We start from the raw sequence: 15,410 nt of genomic DNA, 5'->3' as shown, positions 1-15,410 counted from the left end.
GAATGCTGAGCTTTAAGCCAACTTTTTCACTCTCCTCTTTCACTTTCATCAAGAGGCTTTTAGTTCCTCTTCACTTTCTGCCATAAGGATGGTATCATCTGCATATCTGAGGTTATTGATATTTCTCCCGGCAATCTTGATTCCAGCTTGTGCCTCTTCCAGCCCAGCGTTTCTCATGATAAACTCTGCATAGAAGTTAAATAAGCAGGGTGACAATATACAGCCTTGACGTACTCCTCTTCCTATTTGGAACCAGTCTGTTGTTCCATGTCCAGTTCTAACTGTTGCTTCCTGACCTGCATACAGATTTCTCAAGAGGCAGGTCAGGTGGTCTGTATTCCCATCTCTTTCAGAATTTTCCACAGTTTATTGTGATCCACACAGTCAAAGGCTTTGGTGTAGTCAATAAAACAGAAATAGATGTTTTTCTGGAGCTCTCTTGCTTTTTCCATGATCCAGAGGATGTTGGCAATTTCATCTCTGGTTCCTCTGCCTTTTCTAAAACCAGCTTGAACATCTGGAAGTTCATGGTTCACGTATTGCTGAAGCCTGGCTTGGAGAATTTTGAGCATTCCTTTACTAGCATGTGAGATGAGTGCAATTGTGCGGTAGTTTGAGCATTCTTTGGCATTGCCTTTCTTTGGGATTGGAATGAAAACTGACCTTTTCCAGTCCTGTGGCCACTGCTGAGTTTTCCAAATTTGCCGGCATATTGAGTGCAGCACTTTCACAGCATCATCTACCGGGATTTGAAAGAGCTCAGCTGGAATTCCATCACCTCCACTAACTTTGTTCATAGTGATGCTTTCTAAGGTCCACTTCATTTAACATTCCAGGATGTCTGGCTCTAGGTGAGTGATCACAGCATCATGATTATCTGGGTTGTGAAGATCTTTTTTGTACAGTTCTTCCATGTATTCCTGCCACCTCTTAATATCTTCTGCTTCTGTTAGGTCCATGCCATTTCTGTCCTTTATTGAGCCCATCTTTACATGAAATGTTCCCTTGGTATCTCTCATTTTCTTGAAGAGATCTCTAGTCTTTCCCATTCTGTTGTTTTCCTCTTTTTCTTTGCATTGATCACTGAGGAAGGCTTTCTTATCTCTCCTTGCTTTTCTTTGGAACTCTGCATTCAGATGCTTATATCTTTCCTTTTCTCCTTTGCTTTTCACTTCTCTTCTTTTCACAGCTGTTTGTAAGGCCTCCTCAGACAGCCATTTTGCTTTTTTGCATTTATTTTCCATGGGGATGGTCTTGATTCCTGTCTCCTGTACAATGTCACGAACCTCCATCCATAGTTCATCAGATACTCTGTCTATCAGATCTAGTCCCCTAAATCTATTTCTCCCTTCCGCTGTATAATCATAAGGGATTTGATTTAAGTCATACCTGAATGGTCTAGTGGTTTTCCCCTCTTTCTTCAATTTAAGTCTGAATTTGGCAATAAGGAGTTCATGATCTGAGCCACTGTCAGCTCCCAGTCTTGTTTTTGCTGACTGTATAGAGCTTCTCCATCTTTGGCTGCAAAGAATATAATCAATCTGATTTTGGTGTTGACCATCTGGTGATGTCCATGTGTAGAGTCTTCTCTTGTGTTGTTGAAGAGGATGTTTGCTATGACCAGTGCGTTCTCTTGGCAAAACTCTATTTGCCTTTGCCCTGCTTCATTCCGTATTCCAAGGCCAAATTTGCCTGCTACTCCAGGTGTTTCTTGACTCCCTACTTTTGCATTCCAGTCCCCTATAATGAAAAGGACATCTTTTTGGGGTGTTAGTTCTACAAGGTCTTGTAGGTCTTCATAGAACCATTCAACTTTAACTTCTTCACCGTTACCGGTTGGGGCATAGGCTTGGATTACTGTGATATTAAATGGTTTGCCTTGGAAACGAACAGAGATCATTCTGTCATTTTTGAGATTGCCTCAGTAACTTTCAAGCTACTTAAATTTGTCCCCTCACTCATGTAGTTCTAACCTACAGAGAAACTTTTGAAAAGAATATTTTTCTTTGGAGGCACCAGAATCATGGCTCTGTAACCGTGACAATAGGCCTCTCACTTGCATTTTTAATGGAGAGAGTTCCCTTCATTTCTTCAGTTTTTTCAGAGGTTTTCAGCTGAACACAAGACGTGGGCACAGACCCCAGAATCACTGAGGAGCTGGGTGAGGCCCAGGCGAGTCTCAGCATTTGCTACCAGCAGTCCTAAGGTGTTGATTTGTATTGTTATTTCCTTTTCTTTTTACTCCTGAGCATCAGAACCAGGTTTCCATTTACAGCAGCCAAGAAGATAGGGGATTATCTGTGTAGCTCATGCAGAAGTGTTTTCATCTGGAAGATCTGACTTCTGCATTCACTAAGAGTGGCTAACAGACTCAAGCTCAAGCAGACACAAGTTCCCCAGGAAGGGCAAGTATCTCCAGCTGGCCTTTCAGGATCCGCAAGCATCCTGCCCTGAAGCACTGAGAACTTGGCTACTCCGTAGTAGCCTCATGATCTACCAGGGATTTCCTATCCAATTTAATGGAGCAAGTTTAGGAATTGAAGAGACCATAACCCTAGAAAGTCCCTATTAAAACAGGGATCCTCTTCTTAAGTACCTGCTCCCAGATAACCCATCCCAATAAACTGTACTCACGACCACAGATGGTTCAAAATGCACTCTCATTCTCTTGCCCTTTCAAGGCTTTGCTTTCTCATGAGTTTGTGCTCTGACGTTTCTACCGAGACGCAGCGGTTGGAGGTGCTGGCCCTTTAACGGGGGAGCAGGGCAGCGGCTGGGAGCCTTAAAGCGGGGGCGGCGCGCCGGCCCGGGCTGCTATGGCCAAGCCGAGCAGAAAGGCCAGCCGCGGCGCTGGGGTGGGTGCTGGCACCCAGGAGGCTGGGACCCCTCCCTGCGCGCAGACTGAGGCTGGCGGTGACCGTGGGCGGGCGCGCTTCTCCCCCAGCTCCTATCCCTGCCTCTGCTTTCTGCCCCTCTGCAGGACGGCTCCCTGGAGCTGAGGTCGGAGGGGGGTGGAGGAGGTTAGGGCCGTCTGAGAGCCTGGGATTCTGCTCCTTGGAGATCTGGACCGAAACTTTTCTGACAGCTTTGCTGGGGGGACGCCTTGGTTGTCTCGATGCTAGACCATCCTTTACTAAGGACAGGGGTCTCTGGGTCTCTTCCCTGTCCCAGGTTTACCTTCCAGAGGCTAACAGTGCTCTCTCGCCAGAGGAAACAGCCACAGAGCAAGTCTGCCAGCCCGAAAAGATAAAGTGCCTCCAAGGTAACATCACCAAACGGTCTGTGGTATCTGGTAACAATCCCAGGAGTGCAGCGGCTTGGGGCTGTGGTTCAGTGGATAGACATGTGTTTGAGTCGAAGCTGCTGTGAGTAATTCCCAAGCCCTTTTACCTGCTGCTCATCATGAGGGTGACTGAGATCACGCTTATGGGGTCTATTTTCCTCACCTTCAGAGAAAAATGACCAACACCAGCCTTGTACTGTGGTTGTGAGCCATACGCGAACATGTGCATGTGAGGTCTCCGGCACGTGAGGGTTAAATTGCCACGAGTCAGGGCAGCTGGAACTTGGTTGATTAAAGAGGCATAGAAAGGGCTGTCAGGGGGATGAGCAGGTGGGGAAGCCTGTGGTGGTACTAATGAGGCCATGCAAGAGGGGCTGAGGAAGGTGAAGGCGACTGGCACCTGCCGGGTTCTATTTGCTCCAGTCAGGGGTGGCTAGGGGCGGCCTTGGGTAGTGAGGCTGAGTTGAACTCACAGCAAGAGGCAATGTTTGAAGATGGTGCTGGAGACGGCTTGTAACCAGAAGTGCTACGAGAAGCGACCTCCCTCGGCCAGGCGCTTCGCAGCTGAGCCTGTTTCACCTCCTCCACAGGCTGCCGCTTAAACCAAGGCTCAGGCAAGCCCCGTGGCCCCTTGGCTCTGGAGGAAGAGCTGGTGTCTGCCTCTCAACTGGAGGAAGAGGACCTGGGTCCAGATTTAGCGCCAGACGTGGAGGAGGAGGGAGCGGAGGAGGAGGAGGAGGACGGTCTGGGGGACCCAGCTGTCCAGAGCGCTGTCCACAACAGCCAGGTGCGCGGCAGGAGGGTGTGGGGTTGTCCCGAGCGGTCTGCGTCTCACAGGCTGTTGCGCAGCATCTCTCCTCTCTTCACCTCTCTCTAGGTGGGTGAGCACTTTCTATTTCAGGCTTGAGCCCCAGTAGACTCTTACCTCCCTTCCCCCCTTCCGTCTGTCTCCGCTTAGTTTCTGATGCTGCCCTCACCTTGAACTCAGGTCCAGCAGGGCTGCGTCACCCACCCAGGGATGCTGGCTCTGCTCCTGAAATGAGTCATTTTCATTCCAGCTGATGAAATGAGTCGTCTTTGACCTTGGACCCCTGTGTCTTTGCAGTCCCTTGGATTCCGTCAGCATGTGGGGAGGCACAAGGGGTTCCCGTGCAGAAATGAAGTTACTCAGACCCTGCTTCAGCTTAACTCCTCAGATGCCAGCTGGCTTCCTTTTGGCAGAAGGAGAGGGGGTCCTGACCCTACTGACTTTGAAACTGAGGGAGGGCCAGGCTGCCTGTATCCTGGGTATTGGAAATTGTTGGTCCTGCTGCTCACCTCCCCCATTAACACTGGTAGATGTTATCACAGGGGCTCATTCCTGCCTGAGTTTTCCTCCCTCCCATTCCAGAAAGGTCTTCTCAGCTCCCCTGGAATCACAGACCCTGGTGTTCTGGGGGTGCCCCCTGCCTCCTTGCACTTCCTGTGGCGGGTGTCTCCAGTCTCCATGATGTGAGAAAAAGACGGGGTGCTGAGAAGCAGTGTTTGGAGGGTCCCCTTTCTTAACATTACACTCTGCTCTTGACCTTGCTCTGGGGATGCAGCAAAGTGAGGTAAGGGTATGGACGGGGGGACGCCTGTTGTTCAGAGAAGCTTGGTAAAAGACAGAGTGGGTCCTGGGACAGCTGGCCTTCCTAGAAAAAAGACAAACAATTCCAGCTTACAGAACATAAATAGCACTGAGCCTCGTGCTAGAAAGAGCACGTGACCTGGAGTGGAGGGGCTGCCAGAAATCCAGAAGGGAGAAGAGAAGGGAACTGTAGGCTGAGGAGGGCTTCAGAGGAGTCTGAGAAGGGCTGAAGACCAGGTCTGATGACAGTCGGGGGGAAAAGAAGAGGAGTTGACCCACACATGGAGGAGAAAGCGCAGGCTTCCACACTGTCAGGGGCCAAGAGTTACTCCCGAGGGGGTGACAGACCTGCTGGAGACAAGAGGGGGCCCGCAGTCCGGTGTCCTCACGACTGGCTTGCGAGGCCCCAGTGTGGCAGATGTTGGGTGAGGTTCTTCAAGGCAAAGACAGGTGAGACCCTAGGGCAGAAAGGCAACCAGCAGCAAAGGCAGGATCTGTTGGTGGAGACGTGCTTCTCTCAGACCCTGAAATTCCTCTCGCAGACCCCGGACCACCTGGCTCCCCTTCCGTTCCGGCCCTCCCTTCCCAGCGCCGGCTCTGCAGCCCGCCACTTTGGACCTCAGCTGCCCGCCCCAGACCCGTCGCTTCTCTGCAGCCCGCCCACCTCGTGGCCCCTGAGGCTCAGGTGCTAGATCAGGGCGCCCCTCCCCTGGGGTCCAGACAGGCTGGGTTACCTCCAGAAGATGGGAGGTAGTAGCTGAGGAGGCATGGCTGCCCTTCTACCAGCTGCCACAGAAAAGTACTTAGAGAAACTCACTAAGGGAAGCGTGAGCTGACATGCAGCCCCTTCCCTCACAGATGAGAAGACGCCAGCCCAGCGCTCTCTGGAGTCAGCTGGCCCAGGAGAGCTGAGCCTAGGACTCAGAAGTCCTGATAGCCAGGCCAAGTGGTTTCCATTGTGTCAGGGTTTCCTGCAGCCCCATCTCAGGGACATACATCTTGGAGGGGGTGTGAACTCTGCTGAGCTAGGATAGTGACGCTTCATGTGGCTGACGTTGGGGAGGGTCCTGAGCAGGTCAGGTCCCATAGCTGTCCGGTTGAGGTTCCCAGAGGTGAAAAGAAAGGGGGAGGGTGCTAAGAGCTTGCTCCCACCCAGCCCACGTTTCTTTCTAAGCCTCCGCAGTCATCTGACCCAGCTCCACCCTCAGCACCAGCGGATCTTGAAGCAGCAGCAGCAGCAGGGTCGACCACGAAGGTGCAGCCTAGAGGAGACGCAGGACTGAGTGGCGCCCCCTGCAGGCTGGGTTTTCCCCTGCTGCAAGGCACCTGCCCCCAAAGCCCCTCCACCCTCCCCCTGATACCCAGCTCCAGGCTCTCTATTCCTTGGGGAGTTCTCTGGGGATGGGGGGTAGGCGGGTGGGGTTTAGGTAGGAGGGGAGGTGTAGGTCTAAAGAGCCCTCCTCCTGGCTTGAAGTCCCCCAGCCAAGAAGTGGCCTCAGCAGCCAGACTCCTATGCTAACCTCATGACGCAGAAAGAGAAGGAGTGGGTGGTAAAAGTGCAGATGGTTCAGCTGCAGAGTGAGAAGCCGCGCCTCGCTGACTATTACTACCAGGTGAGTCCCAGGGCCTCTGACCTTGGCGTCAAACAGCCTGACTCCATCGCCCTGAGAGCCTTCCTTCAGCTCACAGCCGCCACATCCCTTCTCGTGGGAGGGACGACTGTGAAAGATGGGGCCATGTTTCTATACTTGACATCCAGACTCCTTCCCTTTCTCCTAAACTGCAGCTGCAGGGGGTTGTTTGTGATTCCCTAAGCACTCTGAGATGTTTGTCTCCATCCTTTGACAAGAATTTCTCCTCCTCAGTTTGAAAATGGCATTCTCATCTTTTGTACACATCGGTTTCTCTTGGAAACGACTTGTTATAAACATTCGTCTACTTACCTTTTACTTTTCTTTAAGATCTAAAACACAAGGAACTTTTATAGGTAATGGAATTCAATTTCTTGAACAAATGTGGGTTTTTTGACTCCTTTCTGTCTTCTTCCTGTCTACCCTTTGTCCATGAATTCTGGGTTGTCTGGGCTTCCCTTTGGCTCCGACGGTAAAGAATCTGCCTGCAGTGCAGGAGACCTGGGTTTGATACCTGGGTTGGGAAGACCCCGTGGAGAAGTAAATGGCTACCCACTCCAGTATTCTTGCCTGGAGGATCTTATGGACAGAGGAGCCTGGTGGGCTACAGTCCGTGGGGTCACAAAGAGTCGGACACGACTGAGCAAGTAGCACTTTCACTTTCTGGATTGTCTAAGTTTTATTTCACTTTCTCTTCAACCACCTGAGCCCACTAGCAAGGTTCCCACCTTTATCTCCTTCCTATTGACATTAGATTCTTTCTTCCCACCACGCTTCAAAACCTCTCTACCTTCTGCCAGAATCAGTTGAATGTGATCATCTTACACTCTTGGCTTTTAGACATTGCTTCTCAGTGAAGGAGCTTTTTCAAACCTTTGTTTAACTCAGTCAGTGGCTGTATTTTACTTCTGGATTTCACAGTCTTAAGATAGTAGAGCTGCCGTGCCAGCCCACACAAGAGTAGAGCTGGCTGAGAGGCCAGTTGACAGCAGTGTCCCCTCTGTCCTTCAGTGGAGAGAGGTGGTCTGCCATGCCATCAGAGAACGCTGATTTGGGACAGAACAGGTAGGACCATCAAATTAAAATGGGGAGGGGGAGGATGGCGTGACCGCGTGTAACTTAGAATAAGGAGTGAAGGAAGCCTGCAGACCCTGGGGCACATTTACTTCTGGGCTCTCTGCTTTGCTTCTCTACCTTTCCATCCTAGCTCTTCAAGCCCTTAGGATGGGGGCCCCAGATCAGGTGGCACGGGGCTTAGGGTGCTGAAGATGTTTTATCATGGCTCTAGAAGGGCCTTACATCCCAGGAGCACTTCTGGAATGAATGCTGTAGACAAGGGTGTACTAAGAGGTCGCACCGGAGAACCCTAACTCCTACGTTTAACCAACGAGTCTGCTGCTGCTGCTGCTAAGTCACTTCAGTCGTGTTCGACTCTGTGTGACCCCATAGACGGCAGCCCACCAGGCTCCCCCGTCCCTGGGATCCTCCAGGCAAGAGCACTGGAGTGGGTTGCCATTTCCTTCTCCAATGCATGAAAGTGAAAAGTGTAAGTGAAGTCACTCAGTCGTGACTGACTCTTAGCGACCCCATGGACTGCAGCCCACCAGGCTCCTCCGTCCATGGGATTCTCCAGGCAAGAGCACTGGAGTGGGGTGCCACTGCCTTCTCCGAAACAACGAGTATACATTTGACTAATCCGTGAACTCTCAGGAATATTATCAGAAACTAGAGAAGAAGCAGGCAGATGAAGAGCTGCTTGGGCGAAGAAGCAGGTTTGAGTCTCTCAAGCTGGTCACACCTTACATTCAGAAGGCGGAGGCTTATGAATCAGGTAGGCCCGGGGCTGACCTGCTGGGTTGGGGTGGACATCTGGCTGGACCCAGGTGGAAAGCAGAGGGGCATGCACCTGTCTGACTCCTTCCACACAGTGGTTCGAATTGAGGGTTCCCTGGGCCAGGTAGCTGTATCGACGTGTTTTACCCCTCGCCGAGCTATTGATGCTGTGCCCCACGGAACTCAAGAGCAGGTAGGAGTTTATCTTCCTGCAGCCTTTTTCTCTCCCTGTGTTTTGGAGAAAGGTCGGGAGCACTGTCATGCTTGAGTTCTGATTGTGAGCTAAGAGAAAGAGAAGTGATCGGGCTTTGCGATTTAGTCTTTCCAGCTCACGTCCTGGCCTGCCTAGGCATGGGCTGCTGCTGTTGACAGCCAGGGGCTCTTTCTCTAGGAGACAGCAGCTGCAAGCAGTCAGAGGCTGTGGGTGCTGTACCGGATTGAGAAGGTGAGACCTCAGCCTTAGCAGTGAGTTCCTTGCCTCCCCTAAGAACAGGATATGCTCACACTGGCCCCTTCTCCCTCTCTCCCCACCCTCACACTCCCAGATGTTCCTTCAGTTGCTGGAGATAGAGGATGGCCAGCAGGAGGCCCAGCCCCGTGACTCAGAGCAGCGGAGCAGCCAGGTTGAGAAGCTCTTCCAGGCCTTAAAGGCCCAGGGGCAGAATAATTTGGAGTGAGTGTGGGACGGTCACACCCCATCCCAGGAGGAGACAGTGGCTTAGCTTCGGCCCCTCCCTTCTGACCCTGGCCCTCTGCTCTAGCCGAGCCCTGCCATGTTTGCCTGTGTCCCTGCAGGGCGGCGGATGACGGCTTCCTGCAGGCGCTGTCCGTGGGGAAGGGGAAAGCCCTGGTGGCCCGGCTCCTCCCCTTCCTGCCCCGAGATCGAGCTGTCAGCTTGCTGCTGGCCATCACCCGCCACCTGCCCTTCCTGGTCAAGAGGGATGTGGCCGATCAGGTAGTGTGGCATGGAGTGGAGGAGAGGATGGTTTTGTGGATGGGTTAGCAATGCTTATCCCTTCTCCTTCCACTCCTCACCCTCAGAGAAGCCAGAGAAGGTTTCAGGTGGTGAGGGGAAGGGGTCATAGAGACCGCCACAGGAGCAGCTGATGGTCTTTGATCTTCAGGCACAGTGAAGGAAGGAAAACCCGCAGGCATATGGTTACACAGGTGTGTGTATGCTCTGGCAGTTAGAGAAGATGGGCACCCCTGATAGTGCCAAGCCCCAAGCTCCTTCTCTTAGGCAAGGCATGCAGGACCAGCGGGTGTCGAAGGGCCGCTGCTAGGGATGAAGACGCTCGAGTGGTGATGGGCCCGGTAGGTCTGAGCTGACCAGAAGGGGCTAGAAGCAGGTTGGCAGGAAAAAGACTGGAGGTGAAGTTGTCAAGGAGTCAGAGAGGCCCTTACTGATCTTCCTGCAGGCCCTGCAAATGTTATTTCAACCTCTAAGCAAATGTATCAGGCACTTGACCTTCTGGGAACTCCTCCAAGGACTTCAGGGACTCATGCGGCTACCACCTGGCTCCTCTGAGCGGCCAATCACTGTGGTGCTTCAGAATCAGGTAACACGTGTGGGAGGCTCTGGCCTCTCCACAGGAGGCTCCAGGTGCCAACTGGCATGGACCCAGGGTGGGGTTGCTTTTTTAACAAGCTCCAGATGATGATGGTGCCTCTAGACCAGAAGTCACCCAACATTTTTGATAGTGAATCCTTTTACTACAAAAAATATTCTGAGCTACACCACCTGTGTGCTTATGAATCACATAAATGGAACACTATACTTATATTAGGGGCACAATAAATGCAAGGTGGAATATGTATGTGAAAGATCTCGTATCTTCTAATACTCCAGTGGCTTATCCTGTGAATCCCTTCTGAAGATCTTTACCTCATGCAGTGCCTCTTAAAATGGGCTCCACATCCTACCCGCATCAGATTCCTGGGTCCATTCCCAACCTACAGTCTCTGACTCCTCAGGGTAGAGACCACAACTGTGTATTTCATCATCAGCTCCCCAGAGGAATCTTTTGGACAATTCAGAGCAGTGATTTCCTTGGAAAGAGCTCAGAGTTTCTTGGCCAGCCAGGGTAAACTTGCTGGGTCTATGGGTGTTGGACTCCATCTGTACCTGTGAACTTGCCCTTTTAGTTGGGAAACGACAGAGCCAGGCAAGCACTGGATGCCTCTGGTAAACTCACTTTCACCCTGGACACTTTGACAATTTATCACTTGCAGTTTGGCATATCTTTGCTCTATGCACTGCTAAGTCATGGGGAGCAGCTGGTGTCTCTGAATTCTTCCCTCAAGGAGCCCAGCAGTGACCATTCAGCTTGGTAAGATCATAAAAACCTTGTAAATACTATTTCAGTACCACTGGGATGTGTGCTAAGTTGCTTCAGTCATGTCCAACTCTTTGTGGCCCTGTGGACTGTATCCTGCCAGACTCCTCTATCCATGAGATTCTCTAGGCAAGACTGCTGGAGTGGGTTGTCGTGCCCTCCTCCAGGGGATCGTCCCAACCCAGGGATCGAACCTGCATCTCCTGCATTGGAAGGCAGGTTCTTTACTGCTAGCGCCACCTGGGAATCCCCTGGGATATGTAGGCTAAACCAGAGTAGCTGTTTCCTGAGTGGTTTAATCAAGCACCAGGGAGGAGGTTGGACAGAGAAGAGGCAACTAGCAGAGTTGTAGCTGTTTTGCCTTTTTTTTTTTTTCCTGTAGTGCCTAGAGTGCTGTCCCTCATGGGAGGCAATATATAGTGAAGTCGCTCAGTCGTGTCCGACTCTTTGCGACCCCGTGGACTGTAGCCCACCAGGCTCCCCCGTCCATGGGATTCTCCAGGCAAGAACAGAAACAAGCCTTAGAGTATAACAGACCTAGGTGTGAATTCTGCTTCTGTCACTTACCATCAGCATAGCACTGGGGCACATCATTTCACTTTCTTTAGCGTGCTCCTCCTGTATAAACTGGGGATCAAAGGGTGACAGTACCAACCAGTTAGAGACCTGAAGGTTAGGCAAGGCGGAAGACGCGTGAAGCACTAAGCATTGCCTGGCCACACCAGACAGGCGAACGTCCTATCTTAATTGCTGTAGGTGCAGAGGGTGGTAAGTGGTGGTAGACGATAACAAGAAACCTGGGCCCTGAGTCTTTCCCGCATAAACACTAAGATGCCGATGTGTTTCTTCTCTGCCCTCCAGGACAGACATGGTGGTTCTCACTGCCTGGGAGATTGCTCAGATGCCTACAGCCTCTCTGGCAGAACCGCTGGCCGTCCCCAGCAACCTTCTTCCCCTGTTCTGTCACCACGTGGACAGACAATTGGTACAGAAGCTGGAGGCTAGGATGGAGTATGTGACCGTGGAAATAAGATCATAGCCCCGGGTTGAAGCCCAACTAGGCTCTATCACTTCTCTACTATGTTTAAACCAAGAGTATGGAGGATAATTTGCTTTTTGAAGTATTTCTAGACGTGGGTACTTACTGAGTAACCAGTCTGCTCCAAGTTAGGGTTGTATGGCCTGTTTCTTCAGCCAAACATTTCCATTTTTTTCCTAGGAACTTTGATTATTTATCACACCAAGATATTTGAGAGTAAGAATTAGTTTGAGAAGATGAACTATTCATTCAAAAAGCATTTGAGGGACAACTCAAATGTAAACAAGAGGTAAACGCACAAAGAACGTGTAGCTCATCTTTGCTCAGAACTTTGCATCTGCTGGACAGAGATACTAACCACACCATACAATGCTTTAAAGGGAAGTTATTTGGAGTTGATCCCTCTTTTTGTAGGTTTGTTTTGATCTACTGATCAGGTTGTTCCAGAATGCCTATATATGGGGAAATTTTAGTGATCAGACACTAGCTGTGTATAGGTTTTTGCCCACAGGGATCCAGAGAGTCTGAAGACAGTTGTACACCTTGATATATTGGCAAACCTTGGAAACCTTTTCTCATGCTTCAAAAAACTGAACTATGTGCCTAAAAAGGCAGAGCAAAATGAGGTATAATTAAAAAGATAACAGAATGTAGAGCTGCAGCTTGTTTGTAAGTCAAGAGGTATAATCAAAGTCACTTTCTTTTGTGTGAAGCTTCACAAGTGTCCTTAATGTAAGGGACAAGTCCTTGTTGTGCTGAACAATAGGTTGACTTTGAAAACTGTTCTAGTGTTGCCATTTTTTATAAGTAGCCCTAGCTGAGCTAAGAGGGTTGGATATAAATATCTCCCTTGAGATGTGAAATGTTTGGTCTACTTTGACAAACAGGGTCATTTGCTCATCAACAAACACTAGAGCCCCTTTTTTGAACCAGGCATCATTTTAGGTGGTTGAGAAACAGCAATGACCAAAGAACAGTCCTTGCTCTTCTCAAGCTCACATTCTGGCTGGACAGGGGCTGACAGAAGGTGCCAAGCAGTAATAAACGCTATGGGGGAGGCGCAACTGGAGGCTGAGTGACTGGAGTGAAATGGAAACTGTCAATCAGAGGCGGGGGTTAGGCTGGAATCAAAGATGAGTATTCCAGACAGAGGCAATAGTGAGCACAAAGTCCCTAAAGTGAGGAATTTGGTTGGCTTCCCTGGTGGCTCAGAGGTTAAAGTGTCTGTCTTCAATGCGGGAGACCCAGGTTCTAATCCCTGGGTGGGGAAGATCCCCTAGAGAAGGAAATGGCAATCTACTCCAGCATTCTTGCCTGGAGAATCCCATGGACGGAGAAGCCTAGTAGGTTACAGTCCACGGGGTCGCAAAGAGTTGGACACGACTGAGCGACTTCACCTTCACCTTTACCTTGCAGAAAAGAGAGAAGGAAAATGTGGCTGAAGTGTATAGATAAGCGGTGGGGGCGAAGAGGTATGAGAGCAGTAGGCAGGGTATACATCTGTAACCCTTTTTAAAAAAATCTGGATTTTCCACTGTGCTAGGAAGTCAGAATTTTGAACAGGGAAGTGACTTTGATTTGATCACTTTTGTTTTGAGACGATTATTCTTGACTGCTGATTGCTAGGGGAGCAGGATAGAAAGCAGAGGGAAAACAGGTTCAGAAGTTTTGTTCCCCCCCCCCACCCACCCCTCTTCAAAGTTGGAGCAAGAATTAAAGAGCTGAGGGGACAGAAAGAGAAGAGGTTTGAAAGGTTTTGGAAATAAGAGTTGACAGACATTGCTGATGGGCCGCATAAGGGCAGCGGTGAAGAATCCAGGATACCTCTCTGGCGGAGTGGATGGGGGTGCCCTAGAATAATGTGGGGAAAGCAGGAAAGCGCATGTGGGGAGCAATCATCCATGTTCCAGACATCCAATTAGTCCTGTTAGAAATCCAAGTAGATGTATCAAGTAGGTAAAGAGCAGTCCGGAGTTGAAGGAAAAGGTCAGGGATAAAGACACCAAAGTGGTAGCTATCACCACACAGAGATATTACAAGTTAGGAGAAGGGGAAAGATGGTATAGGAAGAAAAGCCAGCCTAGGGGACTGAGGAGGTGTTATCTGTGGGAAAGGACAGGGAGAAAACCAGGGGGATACCAAAGCTGGATAAGAAAGTATTTCAAGGGGGGAGTGTGGAATGAAGAGAGAGAGAAGTAATGGTTGGTTTTGGCTTTTCTGCTCGTTGACCTTAAGGGACAGTTGAGGTGGAGATGTTGGCCTAAATAGAAAGGTTGAGGGAAGGAGAGAGGGGTTGACTACAGAAAGACCCATTTTGGAATCTTCTGAAAGGGAAGCAGAGAAATTTTGACAGTAGGTAGAACTCAGTGTAGGTTAAAAGACTATTTTTAAAGTGATATATATATATATATAAAATAATGAAAGCACGCATGTTATCATGAAAGCACTCCTATAAAGGTGTGGGGGAAGGGTAGGCACGGTGGAGAGAAAGAGTTTACAAATTCCTACAACAGGATGAGGATGGGAATCAAAGCACAAACAGGAGTCGGCCTTCGATAGTTGTGTGACCCCACAGACTGTGGAGGAGGTGTTAAGAAAGGCACTGGTACCCTTAAGGAGACTTTTCCAAAATGCCTGCTCCCCACCTCTTCTTGCCCCTGCTGCTGTGATCTAGCGTCACATAGTTCTTAAAGGAAAGAGAAGTAGGAAACAGGAGCTCTGCCACTTCACCCTCTCCCCAGCCTGTTATTAATATGATGGTATCATTTGACATCAGCACCAACTCAGCCCCACTACGATGGATTGGTCCAGTCACCCTGCCCCACCCAGGGCCTGTAAGCAGAAGCAGCAGCCCAGCAAGCAGTGGAGAAGGGAATGGCAACCCCCACTTCAGTATTCCTGACTTGAAAACCCCACAAGCAGTATGAAAAGGCAAAAAGATAGGACACTTAAAGATGAATCCCCCGGGTTGGTAGGTGCCCAATATGCTACTGGAGATCAGTGGAGAAATAACTCCAGAAAAAAATGAGATGGAGCCAAAGGAAAACACCACCCAGTTGTGGATGTAACTAGAGATGGAAGTAAAGTCCGATGCTGTAAAGAGCAATATTGCATTGGAACCTGGAATGTTAGGTCCACGAATCAAGACAAATTGGAAGTGGTCAAACAGGAGATGGCAAGAGTGAACCTCGACATTCTAGGAATCAGCAAACTAAAATGGACTGGAATGGGTGAATTTAACTCAAATGACCATTATATCTACCACTATGGGCAGGAATCACTTAGAAGAAATGGAGTAGCCATCATAGTCAACAAACGAGTCCGAAATGCAGTATTTGGATGCAATCTCAAAAATGACAGAATGTTTGTTTCAGAGGCAAACCATTCACTGTCACAGTAATCCAAGTCTATGCCCTGACCAGTAACGCTGAAGAAGCTGAAGTTGAATGGCTCTATGAAGACATACAAAACCTTCTAGAATCAACACCCAAAAAAGATGTCATTTTCATTATAGGGGACTGGAATGCAAAAGTAGGGAGTCAAGAAACACCTGGGGTAACAGGCAAATTTGGCCTTGGAGTACAGAATGAAGCAGGGCAAAGGCTAATAGTTCTGCCAAGATAATTCACTGGTCACAGCAAACACCCTCTTCCAGCAGCACAAGAGAAGACTCTACACA

At 49.8% G+C, this 15,410-nt stretch overlaps 1 protein-coding gene across 4 annotated transcripts; it reads left to right on the top strand.

The window, feature by feature from the left end:
• The first annotated feature begins 2,813 nt into the window (after window positions 1-2,813).
• Window positions 2,814-12,514, top strand: PATL2 (PAT1 homolog 2). 4 transcript variants are annotated; one of them, XM_060418503.1, is made up of 15 exons: window positions 2,814-2,855; window positions 3,172-3,262; window positions 3,874-4,070; window positions 4,674-4,754; window positions 5,435-5,577; window positions 6,067-6,147; window positions 6,367-6,505; window positions 8,234-8,354; window positions 8,452-8,549; window positions 8,748-8,801; window positions 8,902-9,029; window positions 9,152-9,311; window positions 9,775-9,915; window positions 10,589-10,686; window positions 11,554-12,514. In XM_060418503.1, the coding sequence occupies exons 1-15, from the start codon at window positions 2,817-2,819 to the stop codon at window positions 11,729-11,731; spliced, it is 1,749 nt and encodes a 582-aa protein (XP_060274486.1). In that variant the 5' UTR covers window positions 2,814-2,816; the 3' UTR covers window positions 11,732-12,514. The 4 variants fall into 4 exon arrangements, with proteins under 4 accessions (XP_060274486.1, XP_027827946.1, XP_027827948.1 ...); XM_027972145.2 differs by lacking the exon at window positions 4,674-4,754; XM_027972147.2 differs by lacking the exons at window positions 4,674-4,754; window positions 10,589-10,686.
• Window positions 12,515-15,410: the final 2,896 nt, after the last annotated feature.

This window comes from Ovis aries, chromosome 7, assembly GCF_016772045.2.
Source record: "Ovis aries strain OAR_USU_Benz2616 breed Rambouillet chromosome 7, ARS-UI_Ramb_v3.0, whole genome shotgun sequence".
Taxonomy (NCBI): Eukaryota; Metazoa; Chordata; class Mammalia; order Artiodactyla; family Bovidae; genus Ovis; species Ovis aries.
Note: the sequence above shows the minus strand (reverse complement) of the source record. Positions and strands in the feature narration are given on the sequence as shown.